Here is a 20,000-nt window from a genome sequence, read left to right on the forward strand (position 1 = left end):
CAGTCAGACAGACAGAATGAACCAGTCAGAGAGACTACTGATTGTCTTAAGCAAATACACTAATAAAAATAATCAGATTTTCAATTCCCACCCTGCTGTTTTTAAAGATATAATGAGGGATGAATGACAGAGTTGAGGAAAAGGGATCAGGACTGGCAGGAAAGGGACGGGAGGATGAGGGAGGATTATATGTAGAAGTGACCTATCATATTTCAAATATGGAAAAAGTTGATCCAGTCCTTCACTATCATTTTACATTGCTTAAATAGATTCCAGATTCAAAATACAAAAGATAAATTCTATACTTAAACCATGGTTTATTTCATTTATTTTCAAAGCTTACTAATTTCTAATAAGCATCAATATACAATTATTTTATACATCTTGTCTACTTAACCTCCTAACCATTACACAAGTCATATAATACATGTATTTATGTTACACAGGAATGTACACATGAGATATAAATGTATGTTACATTTAAAGCTGTTAAAATATGCCATATGATGTAAGAGCATGACTTCATAAATAGTTCTTCGACAGTACCTAAAACCATTACTTCATGTTAACAAAACAACAAAAATTAATTACATTTATCTCTTCATTTTATAGCTTTACAAGCTAACCAAATATCTTCATCTCACTCTCACTAGGCACCAGGCATCTTTCCCAACTTCTGAGCAGCAGCCACTGCATTCTCATTACTTAGCATCTGAATTTCTTGAAACCGCTCTGATATGCGCTGTGTCACCTGGAAAGGGAAAAATAATCTTAGTACCTTTTTAGAAGACTCTTAGCCCAGAAACAATTCTACTTCAATTATGAATTCCATAATGTACAGTTGTATGTTACAACCAAATTACAACCAAATATTTAAGGCAAAAAAGCAGGCAATGCAAACCTTTGTATATTTTTCAACACAGTTCAACACACAAGAATCCTCATTGTTTCTAATATTCCGAGATGTGAAATCCCATACACAATCTGTAAAACAGCTTTCACTAAGCTTGTTGTACTGAATCAAAAAATCTCTGAACTGCTTGATTTGTACTTCAGCTTGGATTTGTTCACTCACTGCAGATAAGTCCATGCTTGTGATATTTTGCTATCTGAAAAAAAGACAATAAAAATACTTTTAATATCAAAACTACAAAAAGATAAAAGAAATGAAAGGAAGAAAAAATTTAAAAGGCAAGGAAAACACACTGCACTATGGAAGTGACTAAAGTAATGTGTATTCACAATAATATAATACAAGCAGCCATAACCAAGTAGTGCTACAAGCTAATGGAGAACAAATCTATGAGTTATGGGTTACCTGCATTTTTGGCAAATACTAGAAATAAAATATCAATTCTCATGTACATAGAAAATATTGATACATGGTTCAAACATATGAGATATGATGTAAAAATAATAATAATAATAAAAAAAAGACAAATTAATGAACTGTTGATTGCAGTGTCAGTGTGGGGGCAAAAACAAGAGCACAGAATTCTCTCTTATCTCCAATTACTGTCTATGGTAAATTCCAGATTCAAAATTTCATATCTATTTCCACTGAAATAGACATGAAGGGAAAAGTTTTTTTCTTTTCAAACTTTTGTAACAAGAATAGTGTAGTATGCTTTTGTATTATATCTCCTAACAGTAAAAGACAGCTACATATTTCTTGGTTGTTACAAACACATATATATATATGCATTACTTTCTTCCTATTGAATGTTAGTATACACTGTAATTGTATTTTATCCTTAGAAATATCATATTTTCATATATATTAATTTACAGCAAGGTCTCACATGTGTAATGTTCTGATTTCAGGATTTTGTGAATTTACAGTTGGGAATCCAGTCAACTGATACCCTATAACTGAAGTCATGCATTTGGGAAGTAATTTTACTTTAGGAAACCCTAAACCATAGTCACACATTTGACAGGATTTTTTTTTAATGTGTTTCATTTCTGCTCTCAGAACACAATATATAATTCCTGTCTGTCATACTGCTTATGCCACACCAGCTGACCATCAAATCCAACCAACTACTTCCCACATCTGCCTGTATAGCCCAGACAAAACACACTGGGAGCTCCTATACTGTGTGCAATTTAATGTGAATAGCTTCTATAAGACCTGAGGAATTCAAGTATTAACCCTTTTCCGACAAGTAGTATTCATAAAGGCCAGGGCCTCGTTGCCAGGGGCTCATATCATTGCCCTAGCATGCGCAACCACTCATGCCAAAAACCAGCATCCCATGCCGTTTCTTCGTAATACTACGAAGATATGTTGTATTTTCAGTTTTCATTATTTTCTAAAGTCTCTACTTACCAAACTTGCTGATAAATCGAGACTGAAGGATATTTTTGTTGTTATATAGACTCCATAGTTGATCATTATTCGGTCTATAGTCCGAATAAAATAAGCAGTGTGCGGCATCATGGAGAGTTGAAATCGTCGGTTTGTTTTTGTGTGTGTGTGTGTGTGTGTGTGTGTGTGTGTGTGTGTGTGTGTGGTGTGTGTGTGTGTGTGTGTGTGTGTGTGTGTGTGTGTGTGTGTGTGTGTTTTTTGTTTTTCATGGTAAAAATGAGTGTTAAAACCGACTTAATCACACTTTCACTGGCAGAAAAATAATCTTTTGCCATGATTGTAACAAAAAAAAACTCATGGCATGTCCATACATACACTATGGCATGTGCGTACGTGCCCCCGGCAGATGGTCCCGCCATGCCATGGCATGTGCGTACACGCCACCCGTCGGCAAAGGGTTAAGAATGAGTCAGAGTCAAAAGAATAAAAAATACAGCACATGATGCAAAACAAGGCTAAATATACTGAATTACTTATCATTCATAGCATAGGGGAGGAGATAAGAAGAGGGGTAAGGATGCCAGCACATGGTAGGGCAAAAATGCATACTAATCACTGACAAGGCAGACTAGTTTACCCTGCCATCAGATCATTACTGGCAGAAATGGTTAATGGTTAAAAAGCAAAATAAATGTGCTAGACATCAAAGGTCATATAGCACTACATGAAGGTATAGTATTGGAAGGGCAAAGTGGGGGGTGAGTTAATGATTAAGTGTAACACGTCAACAGTTCAACACCAGTACATTGGTATTGGAAGGAGTAAAGAGTGGTAAAGGTAGGTATAACTAAAGGGTGGTATTACATATGGTAATAACCAAACAAAGATAACAAGAGCAGAATTAGAAAGTGATAACGAAGAAAACCCAATCTCAAAACAACCAAAAAACAAAGAAGCCAGACGGAAAACACTGGAAGAATCCCAACCAACAACAAGCAGTAACCCAACAAATAAGGAGGTAGGAAATGAAAATTCTGTAGTACTAATCCAATTAAAAGATGGATCTGCAACCACAAATTTCAACAATACATTAAAATTAACCAAAGCTCTAAATAAATCAGAATTTCAGAAATATATAGCTGAAGATTCTCTAAGAATACTAGGGGCAGGTAAAGCCTTCAGATTTGAAATCAAGGACATATCCAAATTAAGACCACTAAAAGACGTAAAGAAACTATGAGACTGGGAGATAATATGCAAACAACCAGATGAATACATAAACTGTTCTTATGAAACTATATTCCCAGTTGAAACTACCTTAAATATTAAAAATATTAAAGATAAAATAAGAACACTAGGATACGAATCAAATGAAATATATGTGTGATAAAAAAGACAAAATAATGATAAAAAAGTGAAGAAAAATGGATGCTTACTAAATCCCTAAGAATCACTTTTAGAGGGATTCCACCCAAAAGAGTAGCTATAGGCCATACTAGCTACCAGTATACATTCCCCATACCAAAATGCTATAATTGTCTAAGGTAGGGTCATGGAACAGTAACATGTAATAGGGGCATAGTTTTAAAGAATGCCAAAATACCCCACACTGTTTCTTTGTGATGAAAATCATTTACCAAATACAAAAGAATGAAAAGTGAACAAATTAGCACAAGAAATACACAAAGAAAACACACCCAATAACTTAGAGATAAAAAGACAATTACAACAACTAAAACCCTAACAAAAAAGCAAGTAGTGAAACACAAGAAACAAATACAACTCCAAAGAAAGGCCAAAGAACCTCAAACAAACCAAAAAAACAAACTCCAAACAGAAATAAGCCATGTACTTCAAAAACACACAACAAACAACATACCCAGACATAAACAAACAAACAAAACATAAACAAGAAGAAAACAAATCTAGAATAAACACCAAACAAAAGGACACATTAAATTCACCAATTACATGGTCATTACCGACCCTAATAATACACAGAGATAACACAAATGTTAATAATGAAAGAAATGTAAAGGATTTTTCCTGGACAAAGATCAACTAAAAACATATTTAAGATGATAACAAAAATAATCAATAACTTCAACTCAGTCAAATCAATAATTAAAAAAGTAATGGAAGCAATAAATGAAATTAGCAATATGCTAAAAAATCTGTTCGATTTTTAACAAGAACAAATTATATCATGAAATCTAAGATCTGTGTTGAACAAGAAAACCAATATAAAATATCTGAAACTCCAGGCATAATAGCCATAACTGTGAAATGTCTTTAAAAGAAAAACATAAATTTATTCTAAGTAACTACACAGTAATAAAAAAAAAATAGACTAAATCAAGTGAGAGGAGCATAGTTATATGCATTAAAAATGATTTACAATTCAACGAAATCAAATTAGGAGATAGACACAATGACCTCTAGGAATTTAGTTTTTTTCATTTCTCCTAAAACTATAGAAGCAAATATATTAATAATACACAACCCATGTAATGACATAAAAACAGAAGAATTTCAATACTATGCAGGTCAAATCAAAGATCCAAGATGAATAATGGGTGACTTCAATGCTCCTCACCCATACTGGAATGACAATGCAAGTTACAAGCAAATTAATAAAACAGGTGACAGTATAGTAAAGTGGATAAGTCAGAATAATTTCACAATGCTAACTCCAAAAAATCAAATAACTAGAGTTGATCTCAAAACAGCCAAAGAATCAACCATAACCTATTATTTGGATCACCACGCCTAAGCCATATTCAGTTAAAAACAGCATCTCACCAAGATAGCGACCACCTGCCAATAATATTAAAAGATAACACATATAAAGATATTAGTTTGTTTAAAGAAAAAAATGGCAATACATGAAAAAAGGATGGATGGACACTCAAAGAGAACTAAATTGCAATGAAAAGGAAATTTAACTTCACTCCAAAAAATTACAGAACTATAAGTTCTGAAATATTTTCAACTGGAAATACGAGCAGATAAAGATAAACCAAATACACCCTGGTGGAATAAAGAATGAAATGACATCATAAAAGAAAAAAATAAAGTTTTTAATAAATGGAGAAATAAAACTAAATTAACAAACCCAATTACAATACAAAAGGTAATGAGCCAAAGCCTGACTTACAATAATGCAAACAAAAAAGGAATCATGGGAAAAGTTATGTGCTACAGTGAATTTCAAAACCCCACCAAGAATCATATGAAATTTTCTAAAGAAATTAACAAGAAAAACAATTTTAATGGAATATCCACAAATAGAAAATTATTTGCCACTAACAAACATTACACAAAAACTCGAAAATTTTTAAAAGGAATATATGAAAACCATAAGTAAAAAGCCCAAAAACTTCAGTCAGATTTAGAAAAAGAAAGACTATTTAATTTAAAAATACAAATGAAATAGATAAAGAAATATCCCTAATGGAATTAAAAACAGCAATTAAGAATGCTAAAAACAACAAAGCATTCGGACCAGATGAAATTACGTAAAAGTTTTATAAGAATGTCCCAAATAATATATTCAAGTCAATATTAATCAACTTCAACTCACATTGGCCCAAAGGAAAATACCCAGAATTATTAAAAAATGCACTAACAAATACTATAATAAAACAGGGCAAGAATCCCTCTCAAGCAAATTCATATGAATTTATTAGCAGAATTTCAAGTATTGGCAAAATATTTGAAAACATTGTAACAAAGAGATTAATATGGTGGTTAGAGAATAACAACATGTTAGATAAAGACCTAACGGGATTTGGCCTGCATAAAAATACCGCTGACACACTACACACAATAGACAGCCACATAAAAAAAGCTTTCATAGGAAAAAAATATATATTCATGTATTCATTTTGAAAAAGCATTTGATATGGTCAATCATGAAGCACTATTAATAAAAATGTCAAAACTATGAATCACAGGAAAATCTCTAAAATGGGTAAATAATTTGGTGGAAAAAAAACATTCCAAATAAAAATTGGAAACCAAACATCAGAAAAAGGAACAACACAGAGTGGCGTATCTCAAGGTTCACCAAGAAGCCCAATTCTATTTAATGTATTGCTAAATGACCTAAAACTATCAAAAGAAACTGAAAAAATAATATACGCAGATGGTATAACCCTACTAACAAGTAACAAAAACCTATTAGAAACCTCCAATAACATAGACAAAGAATTACAAAATCTAAAAGACTGGGCCAATTATTGGGAATTGAAAATAAACTTTACAAAAAGTAAATTAACATGCTTCTCAAACAAAAAGAGAAACCAATTACCAATAATAAGATTAGATAATATAGAACTTAAATACACTCAGTCATAAAATTCTTGGCATAACATTACACATCCCCAAACTAAAATGGAAAAACTATATGGAAAATTTAAAAGTAGATATCCTAAGCAGAATAAATATAATTAATAAATATAATGAAAAAATTAACTTCATTAAACTAGTGAGCAAACAGAGAAACTCTATTAAAGAATTTATAAAATAAATATTGCTACGCCAGTGGGTCTTTGTCTCTGTGCGAAACATGTGTTAACATGAAAAGGATGACCTGGGCATGTGTTAACATGAAAAGGATCCTGGGCAAACATGTCGCAACTGGCTGTGAGCGGAGGAGCAGAGTAACAAGCCAAAGAGACGCGGTTGGGTGCTGCTCCTGTGAAGACCTCGTGTGTGCCCTTGTGACCTGATATAACTTTGTGTTGCCCTGTTATAAGCTGTATCGTGCAGTGTGACATGCTGGTTTCCCCCTGTATTGTGTCTATAGAAAAGTGTACGGGTAAATAACTTGTGTAAATAAAGGAAAGACTGTCTTCGTCTGTTTATTTCGTGCCCTGCCTCCTCACTTGGCGTTTTCCCTCCTGGTGTTCTGGGACGCTGTGGTGCTCGGTGCCTCTTGGAGCTGTTCAGTGTTCACGACCCTGTGGATAGCACGCCATCTGCCTAGCCTGCCTTGTGTTGGTGGCAGAGAGAGACGAGGCGGTCGGCGTAACAATATAAAACCAAAAATAAAATATGGAATAACAATATGTTAGAGCAAAAGAAACAAAATTAAGAAAACTAGAAACTTTACAAAATCAAGTACTAAGACTGGCAACTGGATGTTTTAGATCAACTCCAATCAGAGCTCTCAAAGCATTAACAAACATTCCACTTCTAACAAATAGAATAAAAGAACTTGAATGCATACAATTAACAAAAATCCAAAATAAACCAAATACACCAGTAAAACAACAAATAACAAAACAAATAAACCAAATACACCAGTAAAACAACAAATAACAAAACACATAAAAAATATAATCCTGAAAGAGACAAAAGATCACTAGGAGAAACAAGAATAAATCTAAACATAGATATAACTCCAAACATGATGTCAAACATATCCCCAATACCCCCATGGTATGATATTTCATAGAACATACAAGCAAATTTTATGGACTATAACAAAAAATACTCCTCATATTATCAATCAAGAACAATACGAGGAATTAATAAATATTAATTATAAAAACTTTAATAAAATTTTCACTGATGGCTCAAAGATAAAAGAACCAGAATCAACATCAGCAGCAATTTTTATCCAGAACAAAACTATAACAACCATTTTAAAATTACTCCCTAAAATAGAAATCACTCATGCAGAATTATTTGCCATAAAGGATTGAATTATATAATAAACAACAAACTGACAGTTAATACAGTAGCATTAAAAGACTCACAATCATAACTAATACAAAACCTTAAACCATTAAATATAAACAAATGACATATGAAATACAAAAACAAATATACTTTCTCTCAACAGAAAAACAAAAGACTATGGATTCAATGGATTCCATCAGACAAAAATAATAAAGGCAAACGAAATTGACGATCTAACTGCAAAGAGAGCCCACAAAATAAATAATCCCATGCCCATACCACCAGACCCATATTATATCATAAAAAGAAATAAAATTTAAAAACACCAAACAATGGGAATCAAATTTAACCCATTATTCCCGGTTGTCAGAAATCCCTGAGAGCAATTATGCTCTGGTGATATCTGGTAGTGGCCAGACAGTGGGCGCAGGAGTCCGCTGCATTAAGCTGAACACCCCGCTCCATGCACTCTGGCGTGTTGCCGCATGTGCAAGCTGAACCTGCGAACCATGCGGTTTGCTATGACGTCCTATCACGTGACCCGGCAGTAAGGGGTTTAAAAAGAATTTGAAAAACAAAAAAGAACACCCAAAAACCATGGACCAGAGCCAACTACAGAAAACTAGAGACATGCCTCACAAGACTAATTACCAAACAGACTAAAACAACATCTACATAGAATAAAAATGGAAAATAACTCTTTCTACAAGAATCACAAACACATTGAACAATGCTATTACACTGCCCGAGATTTACTCCCACAGAAAACTAAAACACACTCTAAGATGAGTTAACATACAAGATATTGATATATATCTCTGATTACGGGTGCAGATCAACCATCTACAATAAAGTACTACTACTGAGAGACCAAAGTTTTCCTACAAAGAACTAAATTATTAAAGAATTTAGAAACAAGGAACCCCAAAAAAAGGACCAGGGGAATAGACAACAATAGTCCAACACTCATAACAAGAAAGAAGAAGAATGATGTAGAAGCATTGTTAAATGTTTACAAAGCGATCACACCCCTTGAGATTAAAGTCATTATTACAGCCTCTCATGCCATGCTGTATGAACCGAAAACCTTCCTAAACTTGGCAGCTTTGATTCCCCCTACCCACTGAGTACGCACCTATGGACTGGGGGGGGGGATTATTAGATTACTGAAGGCACGCACAATGGCAGACGTAGAAGAGCTTCTCAACATTAAAAAATGGACCCTATTCTCATAAATCGTCAAACATCATGGCTGAATCAATGTGAACTCACAGCAAAAAACTTCAGGGCGTACAAAGACATCAGACCAACATGATTTCTGTCCGTTAAATGTTCACCTTTACTCTCACCCTTGCAACACAAAACATAGGCAACAGGGTTTCAATAACAGACAAGAATCTTACGGGCAATGCGTCTGAATACCAAAGCACAGACGAAACACGCATGACGGGAGCCTTTTTACAATCTCACTGCAGCTCGCACAACGCACAGCTAACACAGCTTACAATCGCTACACAGAAATCTTTGCACATTATACCACTGAGCTGTTACATATTTTATTCACTTACATAACAAAACGGTGCACACATCACACACAACTACACACATGCACGACACCACACACACAACACACAACACACACACAAACACACACACTACACACACACACACACACATACCACACACACACACCACACACACACAACACACCACCAACACACACCACACACACACAACACACACACACACACACACACACACACACACACACACACCACAACACAACACACACACACACACACACACACACACACCACACACACACACACACACACACACAACACACACACACACACACACACAACACACACACACACACACACACACACACACACACACACAACACACACACACACACAACACCACACGGGCACGTGCGTGCGTGCGTACGTGCGTGCGTGCGTGCGTGCGTGCGTGTGTGCGCGTGCGTGCGTGCGTGTGAATGCATGTTCTATAGTTTATGTATGCATCGATTCTTTTCTTTATCTAAAGTATTTGCCAACGCCCGAAATTGGGAAAGATCCAAGCAAATGTCATTATCAACATAATGAATGAAATGTGACGTCACGAAGGGTAAAGATTGTAAATGTAAAATGAAAAATCCACTATTTGTGAAAGAAAAAAGTGATGTATTTTTTATTATGGTACAATTTTGTTTATTGATTTATTCTGCCATCAACCGTTATATATATCGATATGTTTTTTGTTATTTACATCCACTTGTTCTTGTAATTTGCCAAGTAGCTAGTTACCTAAGGAAATGTTGATGGTGTGATGTTAAATATGTCATTTATTTACGGGGAAAATTACAAAGGAAAGCAGCAACCTTAGAGTCAAGCAACATCAACATAAAAGTGATAAAAAATCAATTGCTTATCATCCGTTTTATATATGATGAAACAACCAATAAATAAGTAAAGTAAAGTAAATAATTACAAAAGAAATGAATTTGCCCTTAAAAGGTAAAGGCTGGGTTATTTACCAAAACACTTTAACCAAGAAACGCTTTCAGCTGAACAAAATCAATCATTATTTATCATTTCATTATTTCGACAAACCTTGAAAAGGCATATTATACAATCTCCTCGAAGCTCTCATACTTAGCTGCTGTCGCCGTCCGCCTTCGGGTCGATCCCTGTGAGTAGAAATAGCCTTCCCGAGGCCCTTCCGAGCCTTCACGTCTCCCGCGGATTAGTTGCGACCGCCCAGATGTTGGCGATATTTTCGTAGATAGCAGAAAAATGGAAGAAACCCCCTGCTAATGGGAAATGGGGGGGAACCGTCACGATAGATGGCAGGGTCAGGCAAGGGCCCTCTATAGCACTGACTAACTTAAGTCACGGGCGATACAGGAAGGAAAATGGCATGTGATATATTTTTTATGATAGGGATCATGGATTTCCCCAACCCTCTACTGCCTATATATGTAGGACATTTGCAGAACCCCCAAACCCCCAAATTCGTGGCTTCGAAAGCAGGGGAGGGCATGAGAAGTACCACAGAAATTGTGGTTTAAGCTGTGAATATTATGATAGCAATATACACAGAATAAGTCACAATATTGTCTAATGCTACCCCCCCCCCCCATGCCTGCCTGAATGACAAAGAAACCTCCACTTATTCACGGAAGGATAGAGTGCATGACCAACATGCAGGAGCGGGAGCGCCTCATGCTGAGTCTGTTCTACACTCTATCCATACATGGTAGATTCTCTGCATTTAAATATATATTGACCTATTTTCTCTATTTTTCAGTCTACCCTGCAATTTCCAAAAGTACCATTCATGCCCTCCTCTGCTATCAGGGCCAGGATTGTGGGTATTAGGGGGGTTTGAAGCAATGAGTGTCTGAAAAATTGCTTCCTCCCCAAATTTTCTGATTTGCAGACAGTGATATTTTTATGTACAACATTTTATAGCATAAATCTGGCCCACTTCAAAGTGCAACCCAACTTCAAGCATTGATTATGGGTTATATGAAAACGGAGGATATAGATTTCTTTTTTAGATACCAAGATTGGTGGAAAGTGACAAAGCAGGTATATGCATTAAAAATCCTTTTAGTGAGCATGATAAAACTGTATTTCAGCCAAAGTTGTGATCCTCTGCATAACTTGTATTATGAATTTTGTTTACCAATGCTTACAAAGATTCTATGAAGTATATATTAATAGTAACATTATTGCTTTTCTAAGGCTATTTTTAAGCCTGTTAATGATGAGTTCAGATTTTCCTTTAGATTTCAAAACTCCAAAAGATTTAAAGTGTCAGAACTGCTGTGAAATTTATTTAAATCTAAGACTAAAAAGTAATTTAAGGGCATCTGAATGATATAAAGAGTTGTGACAAATTACATTATTAACAATATTTAATATACCTGTTTGTGTTAGGTATGCAATGGGTGGTGGAGCTGCAATTCAGCAAGTCTTTACCCACACACAGCGAGTTAGATTACTCTACAAGACCATTCTGAAGTTACATCGCGGTTTTCCTGTAGAACTGAAAGCTCTTGGTAAGTCTGTAAAATGTTCATGAATGAAGCATCAATATTTTCTGCTAACTATTGTAAAATTGTTTGAGTTGGCCATCTTCATTTTTAATGGCCAGAATTTAGTTTAATTAAGCAATATTACCTTGAAATCTGGGTTACAGTTGACAGGATGAAAGCCAGAAATTCCAGAGCTTAGAATGTTTCTTTGGTTCTTGGACACCATGGCACTGGACATTATTTAGAAAATTTCAATGTGACATAACAGCCATTTCTTAAGTAGACATTATGTCACAGGGATAGCACATCATTTAATTTTTGTTGTCAGCCCATAATTGAATCACCTTGATCTGGATAGTATGTAAAATTCCATCCAAGTCATTGTGTCCCCATACCACTGAATCATTGAAAGTATTTCTCTTTTAAGGATCAATAGCCAGAGAAGTTAACGAGCTCTTGTCTTCCCAGAACACAGTGGAGGTTCATTGGCCATTCCTGGCAACTAAAATGTGGAACATAAATTTGTAGACTCTGATAACCTCTGATATACTTTGTGTAGATTATTTTTTTTTCATACCTAATGCTGTTGTTGTGTTCTTTATAGCCATTGATCTAATTTTGAAGTTTTTGTTAGGTCCCATTTTAAAAATTTAGCTTCAAGTTCTTTATGTATTGATATATTGATATAAACTTAATTATAGTATAAGTAATTTATTTAGGTTCGACTGAAAATCTGTACATAATCTGTCTCATTTTTTAGGTGACCAGTACACTCGTGATGAATTTCGACGACACAAAAATGCAACACCAGAACAAACACAAGCTTTCATGGTAGAGTGGACCAACTATGCAATCACTATAGCTAAGCAGCTAGGTGTAAGAGGAGCTCACATGTCTAAAACCTTTGGTCAAAATTTTAAAGAATCTGACCTGGAAAATTTTAATGGTGAACAGATTTATCAGCTATATGAATTGTACAAAGCATCAACTGAAACAGATAGTGGAAATCAAAAAGAATCTTGAGTTTTTTTTAAAGAGCAAATAAGTGTTGTCAGTAACTTGGTTAAGATTTATAGCAGACTGTGTAATTCAGTGATACATGATATTATTATATTTTCAAATGTATATGTACCGTGTACAGAATGTGTATATATAGTATAAAGAAATAAATATTATTACCATGGCAGATATTTATTTTTAAAAGTAATAATAGTATTAATATTAATAGGAAAAGCAACCTGATTTTTTAAAACTGCTGATAAGTTTTATTCTCTGAAAATCAATTGGTATTATAATGAATTAGAAAATCTATACTCTAGTATTTCTTTAATGAAGGACGAGATGTAACAACAGGCTAATTATTCAGAAAATTTCTCCCTTCATACCATTAATACCAAAATACTAACCAGCAGTATTTCTTTCTTAAATATTTGCCTTTGCATAATGAAAATTATAGAAGTTGTGAGATTAAATATCTTATAAATAATATCTTAAGTGTGTGTGTGTGCGTGCGTGCGTATAAATATATATGTAATATATAATATATAGCTATATAGATATAGATATATAGATAGATAGATAGATAGGTATGTGTGTATCTGTGTAGATATCTATATATATACATATAGATATATATATATATATATATATATATAATATATAATATAAATAAGAGAGAGAGAGAGAGAAATCGAGAAAGATAGATAGACAGATAGATATGTGTATATCTGTCTAGATATCTATATATATATACATATATAGATATGTATATACATAAATAAACATATAAATGAAATAAATTATACATATATATACATACATTATATATATATATATATATATATATATATATATATATATATATATATATATATATATATATATATATACATAATATATATACATATATATATATATAGATAGATATGTGTATATGGTGTCTAGATATCTATATATATATACATATATAGATATGTATGAGGGCGCGGTGGCCGGCGTGGGACACGAGTGGTTCAGAGCATGGGGAATTCAAGGACTGCACGACGCATCTGAGTTCGGAGGGTTCGGAGTCAATCAGCCGGCGCATTGTTCCCTGGGCAAGGACTTCACCTCGATTGCCTACCTAGCCCACTGTGGGTGGCCAAGCCCAGCCCAAGTATTGTGGTTCCCAATCCCGGATGAAAGAGAGAGAATGATTACCCTCCCCCCCCCCCTCCAAAAAAGTTAACACCGGCACTCTCCGTGAAAGGAACTTGGGGACCCTACCACGTAATCACTCCAAGCACATCACAACATGAAAACTACAATTAAGTATCATGCTGTGACCATGGCGGCTCAAACATGAACCTACTGTAAAAAAAAATAAATAAAATAGATATGTATATAAATAAATAAATATATATATATATTGTTACGCCGACCGCCTCGTCTCTCTCTGCCACCAACACAAGGCAGGCTAGGCAGACAGCGTGCTATACACAGGTTCATGAACACTGAACAGCTCCAAGAGGCACCAAGCACCACACAGAGTCCCAGAACACCAAGAGGAAACGCCAAGTGGGAGAGGAAGGGCACCCCCCCCCTTTGAAAATAAACACAAAATGACAGTCTTCCTTTATCTACCCCAAATGTTATTTACCCGTACAATTTTCTATAGGCCACATACAGGGGGGACACCAGGCTTGTCACACTGCACGATACAGCTTAAACAGTGCCAACACAACGTTTATAAGGTCACAAGGGGCACACACTGGTCTTCACAGGACGCAGACCCAACTCACTCCCTCTTGGCTTGTTCCTCCGCTCCTCCGCTCAAAGCCAGTTGCGTCATGTTTGCCCAGGTCCCTTCATGTCTAACACATGCCCAGTCTTCCTTTCATGTTTAAAACACATGTTCGCACACCGCCAAAGGACCCACTGGCGTAGCACTATCCCTCCCCCTATCAAGCAGACGACCGTCTGCTCTGCATACCTAAACCTGAAACAAACTTACAGAAAAATTTAATAAAATTAGTCCTCAGGAACAAACCAAAAATTCTTTCTAAACAAAAGTAACGTAATTGTAAATCAGTTCTCAGAAACACAAAAATCTTCATCCGGCGCGGCTTTCTTTGCTCTCGCTGGGGCGACTGAGGAGGTGTGGGCTGGCGGTAGATTGGCAGTGGCATCCCAGAGGTGTAATCTCCTGCTCCAAGACCTGTCATGGTCACCATTGAACGTCTGCTGCATCGCCCTCACCGTCCAAATTGACTCATCCTCATCTCGGTCAGCGTCTGCCCAACGTCCTCATCGCCGCTACTGGGGCCTAACGTCATCTTTTTCACCATGGACCCAGGAGTAGCTTCCTGGCCCATGGTAAAAACGCCACAGCCGTGAGCCAAGTCCCGAGGAAGTCAGGCAACGGCCCCACACCAACCAAACTCTCGCTCCCGACGACTCTTCTGGACGCTCCACTTCCTAACAAGTGCCAGCTTTGCAACCAAGGCTGGCCAACCTTCAGGTCATTATTGGAAGAGTTAGCTACCAACACTGTAACTAAACCCCTCCCCGCCCCTACCTCCTGGTCCAACAAGGCTCCGGCCCAACCGCTCACGCATCAGCCAGCTGCAGGTTTTGGGGGCTCCAGAGGCCCGCTACTCCACGCCATCACTGTTGACAGGTCGTACACCGGATTCTAGACTTCTGTCCTGGGGGCAAGGGGCAGTCGTCAGCCGTAATACCTCTGCCCAAAGCTAAACCTCGGAAACACCAGGGCACATCTTCACCGTGCACCTCAACCAGTTCCTCCAAGGTCAGACACAAAGCTATCCGCATCAGGTAGTCAAGGGCCCAGCAAGACAGTGCGTCGTTCAGAATCGGCCACATACACCGGCAGCCGCTGCCAGCCGTGCTGCCCACGCCAATACGAGCCTCCACTGACCCTTGAGCTGACACACCATGCCCCGTGACACCACACAGTCCTGTGGTGCATCTGAAGTCGCATAGTGGACCACATATCAGGCCGCACTAGGGTTTTCTCAGCCCAGGGCGTCCACTGTCAGGGTGGCATGGCTTCACCATTCTATTGAGCCCTCCACCTGCATCGTGCTGGTCGACGGCAGCTTACCCAAGTCGGGGCCCGGGAAACCGAGGGAACGGGATGGGTTTTTTTTCGGCCCATTCTCCAGCCTGTCGAGTTTTTCCGATGTACCACTTCCTTAGCCTAGGACATGCACTCGGATGGTGACCATAACCTGCCACAGTCCTTGCAGCACTGCTGGAAGGCAATCGAATCTGTCCGGTTGAGAGGACGTGTTATCCGCTCACTCCCGACACCCGGACTACGTCTGTGCCCTTCCTCACCGCAGCCCCAACACAAGCTTGGAAAGTGCTAGGCATTCCTCAATGCTACTTCTCCACTTAGCCTTCCGGACCACCTGCAGGTCCTACAGGGTGTGCCCTGCTTGACGTTAGATTTGCAGCTGCTGGTCTGCAAAGCGTCAACAAAAAGAGAAATCGCGGGCCAGACCACGACCCATCTATCCGCAGCCGCAGGTACGACCTCCTTACCAGCACCTCCATATCCTGCGCAAGCTGGGGACCAGTTGTCTCGCCAGGCTCACGAGTCCGCTCTTCAAGTGGGGTCCGATTATACCTCGGCCTGGTTGGTGGTGCCCGAAACGGCGTTTCAAAGCCTCTGCAAGATGGTGTAAGAGGGCAGGTTGGATGGCGGAAGATGGACCCAGCACTTCCACCGCGGGGCCCTTTAGCGCTGTACCAGGGGGGGGGCTGCAGGGCCTTTCAGTTCCTGCTCCAGCCCTGGGCAGATGCGCCATGTCAAATTGGGCGACATATGTCCTCCCCCAGGCCACCCTTCCCGGTCGTAGTAATGCTGGCTTTACGTCTCACAGAATGTCTGGAGGCCGAGGGGCTGCAGGGTGGAGAACGTGTTGCCGTGAACTAACACACCTTGGGGGGGCGGGAGGCAACGAGGCGGGTTGACCGGGTTCGAGATTTGCCGCCAACTATACCCCAAGGGAGCGGTTCCGATGGGTCCCCAGCCTTCTGCAGCGACCACTGGCCTCCGACACGACGCTGCGAGGCCCGGGGGTTTCCTGCCACGGACCCCAGCAGACCCCCAATAAATCGACACTCTGGCATCTTGTTGCCAGAATCTCGTGCAGTCTATGCTTGCAACGTTACTACCTCGTGACGCTGCTTTCCGCGTTCACTTCATTGTCCCTTCAGGCCATGGGGGAACCTGCCCTCAGAGTCTGCACCTCCTCCAAATCAGTTCACTCTTCACGCTGTTGCATGCCTTGTCGGTTAACTGCTGAGTTTCCATCTTCACAGATGCAAGATGCTCTGTAGCACACACAACAAGTTGGACAGAAAACTGTCTCTGCATTCTTGCCTGCAATCTCAACGAGACGGTGCGTGCCCTCTGTGCCTGCCTTCTTCTGCCCTTTGTGACCATTTCCTCCCTCATACCGGCAGCATGCAGTGTCAGGTCCATACTGGGTCGGTTCACCTCACTCGTGCCTTGACTCAGTCAGAGGCCGCCTCTCCATCATGCGGCCGCAATCTTGGGACGACATGATATATCGGCGCGTCTCCACTGATCACATATCACATATCCCACTCCTGACACCTTTTGTTATGCCGACAGCTGTCTCTCTCTGCCCCAACACAAGGCTGGCTAGGCAGACGGCGTGCTATACACAGGGGGGGGTCGTGAACATGAACAGCCCAAGAGGCACCGAGCAACACAGCGTCCCAGAACACCACGAGGGGGAAAGCCAAGTGGCGAGCAGGGCACGAAATAAACACAAAATGACAGTCTTCCTTTATTACACAAAGTTATTACCCGTACACTGGTTCTATAGGCACAATTACAGGCGGGGACACCAGCAGTCACACGCACGATACAGCTTATAACAGGGCAACACAAAGTTATATCAGATCACAAGGGCCACACACGAGGTCTTCACAGGACAAGCACCCAACCCCGTCTCTGGCTTGTTCCTCCGCCCTCCTTCACAGTCGTGTCATGTTTGCACCCAGGTCCCTTCTGTTAACACATGCCCAGGTCATCCTTTTCATGTTACCACATGTTTCGCACAGAGACAAAGAACCCACTGGCGTAGCAATATATATATATTTATGTAGTATATATATATATATATATATATACATATAGATATATATATATAGTATATATAGTATATTAGTATATAGATATATGATATATTATAGATATACACAAAACATATATACATATCACGTTAGATAGATAGATAAGATACGATATGTAAGTATTATAATAATAATAACAGATATATATATATATAAATAGATAGTAATATATATATAGATATAGAATATGTAGAATAGAGGTAGATGTATTATATATAATATATATATATATATATATATTAAATATATATATTATATATATATATTCTAATATCACACACACATATACAAACACTCATATATATATATATATATATATATATATATATAATATATTTGCTACGCCAGTGGGTCTTTGTCTCTGTTGCGAAACATGTGTTTTAACATTGAAGGGGACCTGGGCAAACATGAGGCAAGCTGGCTGTGAGCGGGAGGAGCGGAGGAACAAGCCGAGTAGAGGGCAGTGGGGTGGCTGACCTGTAAGACCTCGTGTGTGCCTTTGTGACCTGATAAACTTTGTGTTGCCCTGTCATAAGCTGTATCGTGCAGTGTTTCCCCCTATATTGTGCCTATAGAAAAGTGTACTGGTATATAACTTGTGTAAATAAAGGAAAGAAACACTGCACGATACAGCTTATAACAGGGCAACACAAAGTTTATCAGGTCACAAAGGCACACACGAGGTCTTCACAGGAGCAGATCACCAACTGCCTCTCTCGGCTTGTTTCTCCCGCTCCTCCGCTCACAGCCAGTGCCTCATGTTTGCCCAGGTCAACTTCATGTTAACACATGTTTTCGCACAGAGACAAAGAACCATTGGCGTAGCAATATATATATATATTATATATCTATATAAAATAAATATATATATATATACTTATATAATATCTATATATATATATATAATATATCTATATGATTATATATATGTATATATACATAGATATATTATATATATATATATATATATATATATATATATATAATTATATATATATATTATAATTATATGTATTGCTACGCCAGTGGGTCTTTGTCTCTGTGCGAAACATGTGTTAACATGAAAAGGATGGACCGGGCATGTGTTTAACATGAAGGGACCTGGGCAAACATGTACGCAGCTGCTGTTGAGCGGAGGAACAAGCGAAGAGACGCAGTTGGGTGCTCGCTTCTGTGAAGACATCGTGTGTTGCCCTTGTGACCTGATAAAACGTGTTGCCTTGTTATAAGCTGTATCTTTGCAGCTGTGACAGATAGTGTACCCTGTATTGTGCCTATAGAAAAGTGTACGTGGTAAATAACTTGTGTAAAATAAAGAAAGACTGTATTTTGGGGTTTATTTCGTGCCCTGGCCTCGCCAAATTGGCTTCCCCTGTTGTGTTCGGGAAGATGTGGTGTCGGTGCCATCTTGGAGTGGTCAGTTGTTCACGACCCTGTGGATAGCACGCCGCGCTAGCCTGCCTTGGTTGTGGCAGAGAGACGAAGCGGGCCGGCCGTAAACAAATGGTTGTCAGGAGTGGGAGTTGTGATAGTGACAGTGAGACGCGCCGATTTATCATGTCGTCCAAAAGATGGCGGCAAGCATGAGAGAAGAGGAGGCTATGACTGAGGCAGCACGAGTGAGGTGAAGCCGAGCCAATGGTCTTGATCACTGCCATGCTGGCCGGTATGAGGGAGGAAATGGCACAAAGGGACAGAAGAGTCAGGCACCAGAAGGCACACGAGAAGGCGCACCATCGCGTCGAGAGCAGGCAAGGAAGGCAGAGGAACAGTTCTGCA

The 20,000-nt window shown here is 38.5% G+C and overlaps 2 protein-coding genes across 5 annotated transcripts in view; one reads left to right on the top strand and one right to left on the bottom strand.

Moving 5' to 3' along the window:
* Positions 1-297: 297 nt before the first annotated feature.
* Positions 298-20,000, bottom strand: part of LOC119576779 (mitochondrial import inner membrane translocase subunit Tim9-like) — a 33,287-nt gene continuing 13,584 nt past the window's right edge. The window contains exons 1-3 of one of the 3 annotated variants that reach the window (XM_037924419.1): positions 10,618-10,639; positions 902-1,109; positions 298-751 (exon numbers count right to left, since the gene is read on the bottom strand). In XM_037924419.1, coding sequence (XP_037780347.1) covers positions 650-751; positions 902-1,090 — 291 coding nt within the window. In that variant the 5' untranslated portion in view covers positions 1,091-1,109; positions 10,618-10,639 and the 3' untranslated portion in view covers positions 298-649. Of the gene's footprint in view, positions 752-901; positions 1,110-9,402; positions 9,473-10,617; positions 10,640-20,000 lie in introns of those variants that run through there. The other 2 variants (XM_037924416.1, XM_037924417.1) reach the window with 2 other exon arrangements.
* Positions 10,543-13,235, top strand: LOC119576778 (succinate dehydrogenase assembly factor 3, mitochondrial-like). 2 transcript variants are annotated; one of them, XM_037924414.1, is made up of 3 exons: positions 10,543-10,696; positions 11,950-12,071; positions 12,808-13,235. In XM_037924414.1, the coding sequence occupies exons 2-3, from the start codon at positions 11,957-11,959 to the stop codon at positions 13,068-13,070; spliced, it is 378 nt and encodes a 125-aa protein (XP_037780342.1). In that variant the 5' UTR covers positions 10,543-10,696; positions 11,950-11,956; the 3' UTR covers positions 13,071-13,235. The 2 variants fall into 2 exon arrangements, with proteins under 2 accessions (XP_037780342.1, XP_037780343.1); XM_037924415.1 differs by lacking the exon at positions 10,543-10,696 and adding an exon at positions 11,447-11,598.

This window comes from Penaeus monodon, chromosome 9 (assembly GCF_015228065.2).
Source record: "Penaeus monodon isolate SGIC_2016 chromosome 9, NSTDA_Pmon_1, whole genome shotgun sequence".
NCBI classification, from domain to species: domain Eukaryota; kingdom Metazoa; phylum Arthropoda; class Malacostraca; order Decapoda; family Penaeidae; genus Penaeus; species Penaeus monodon.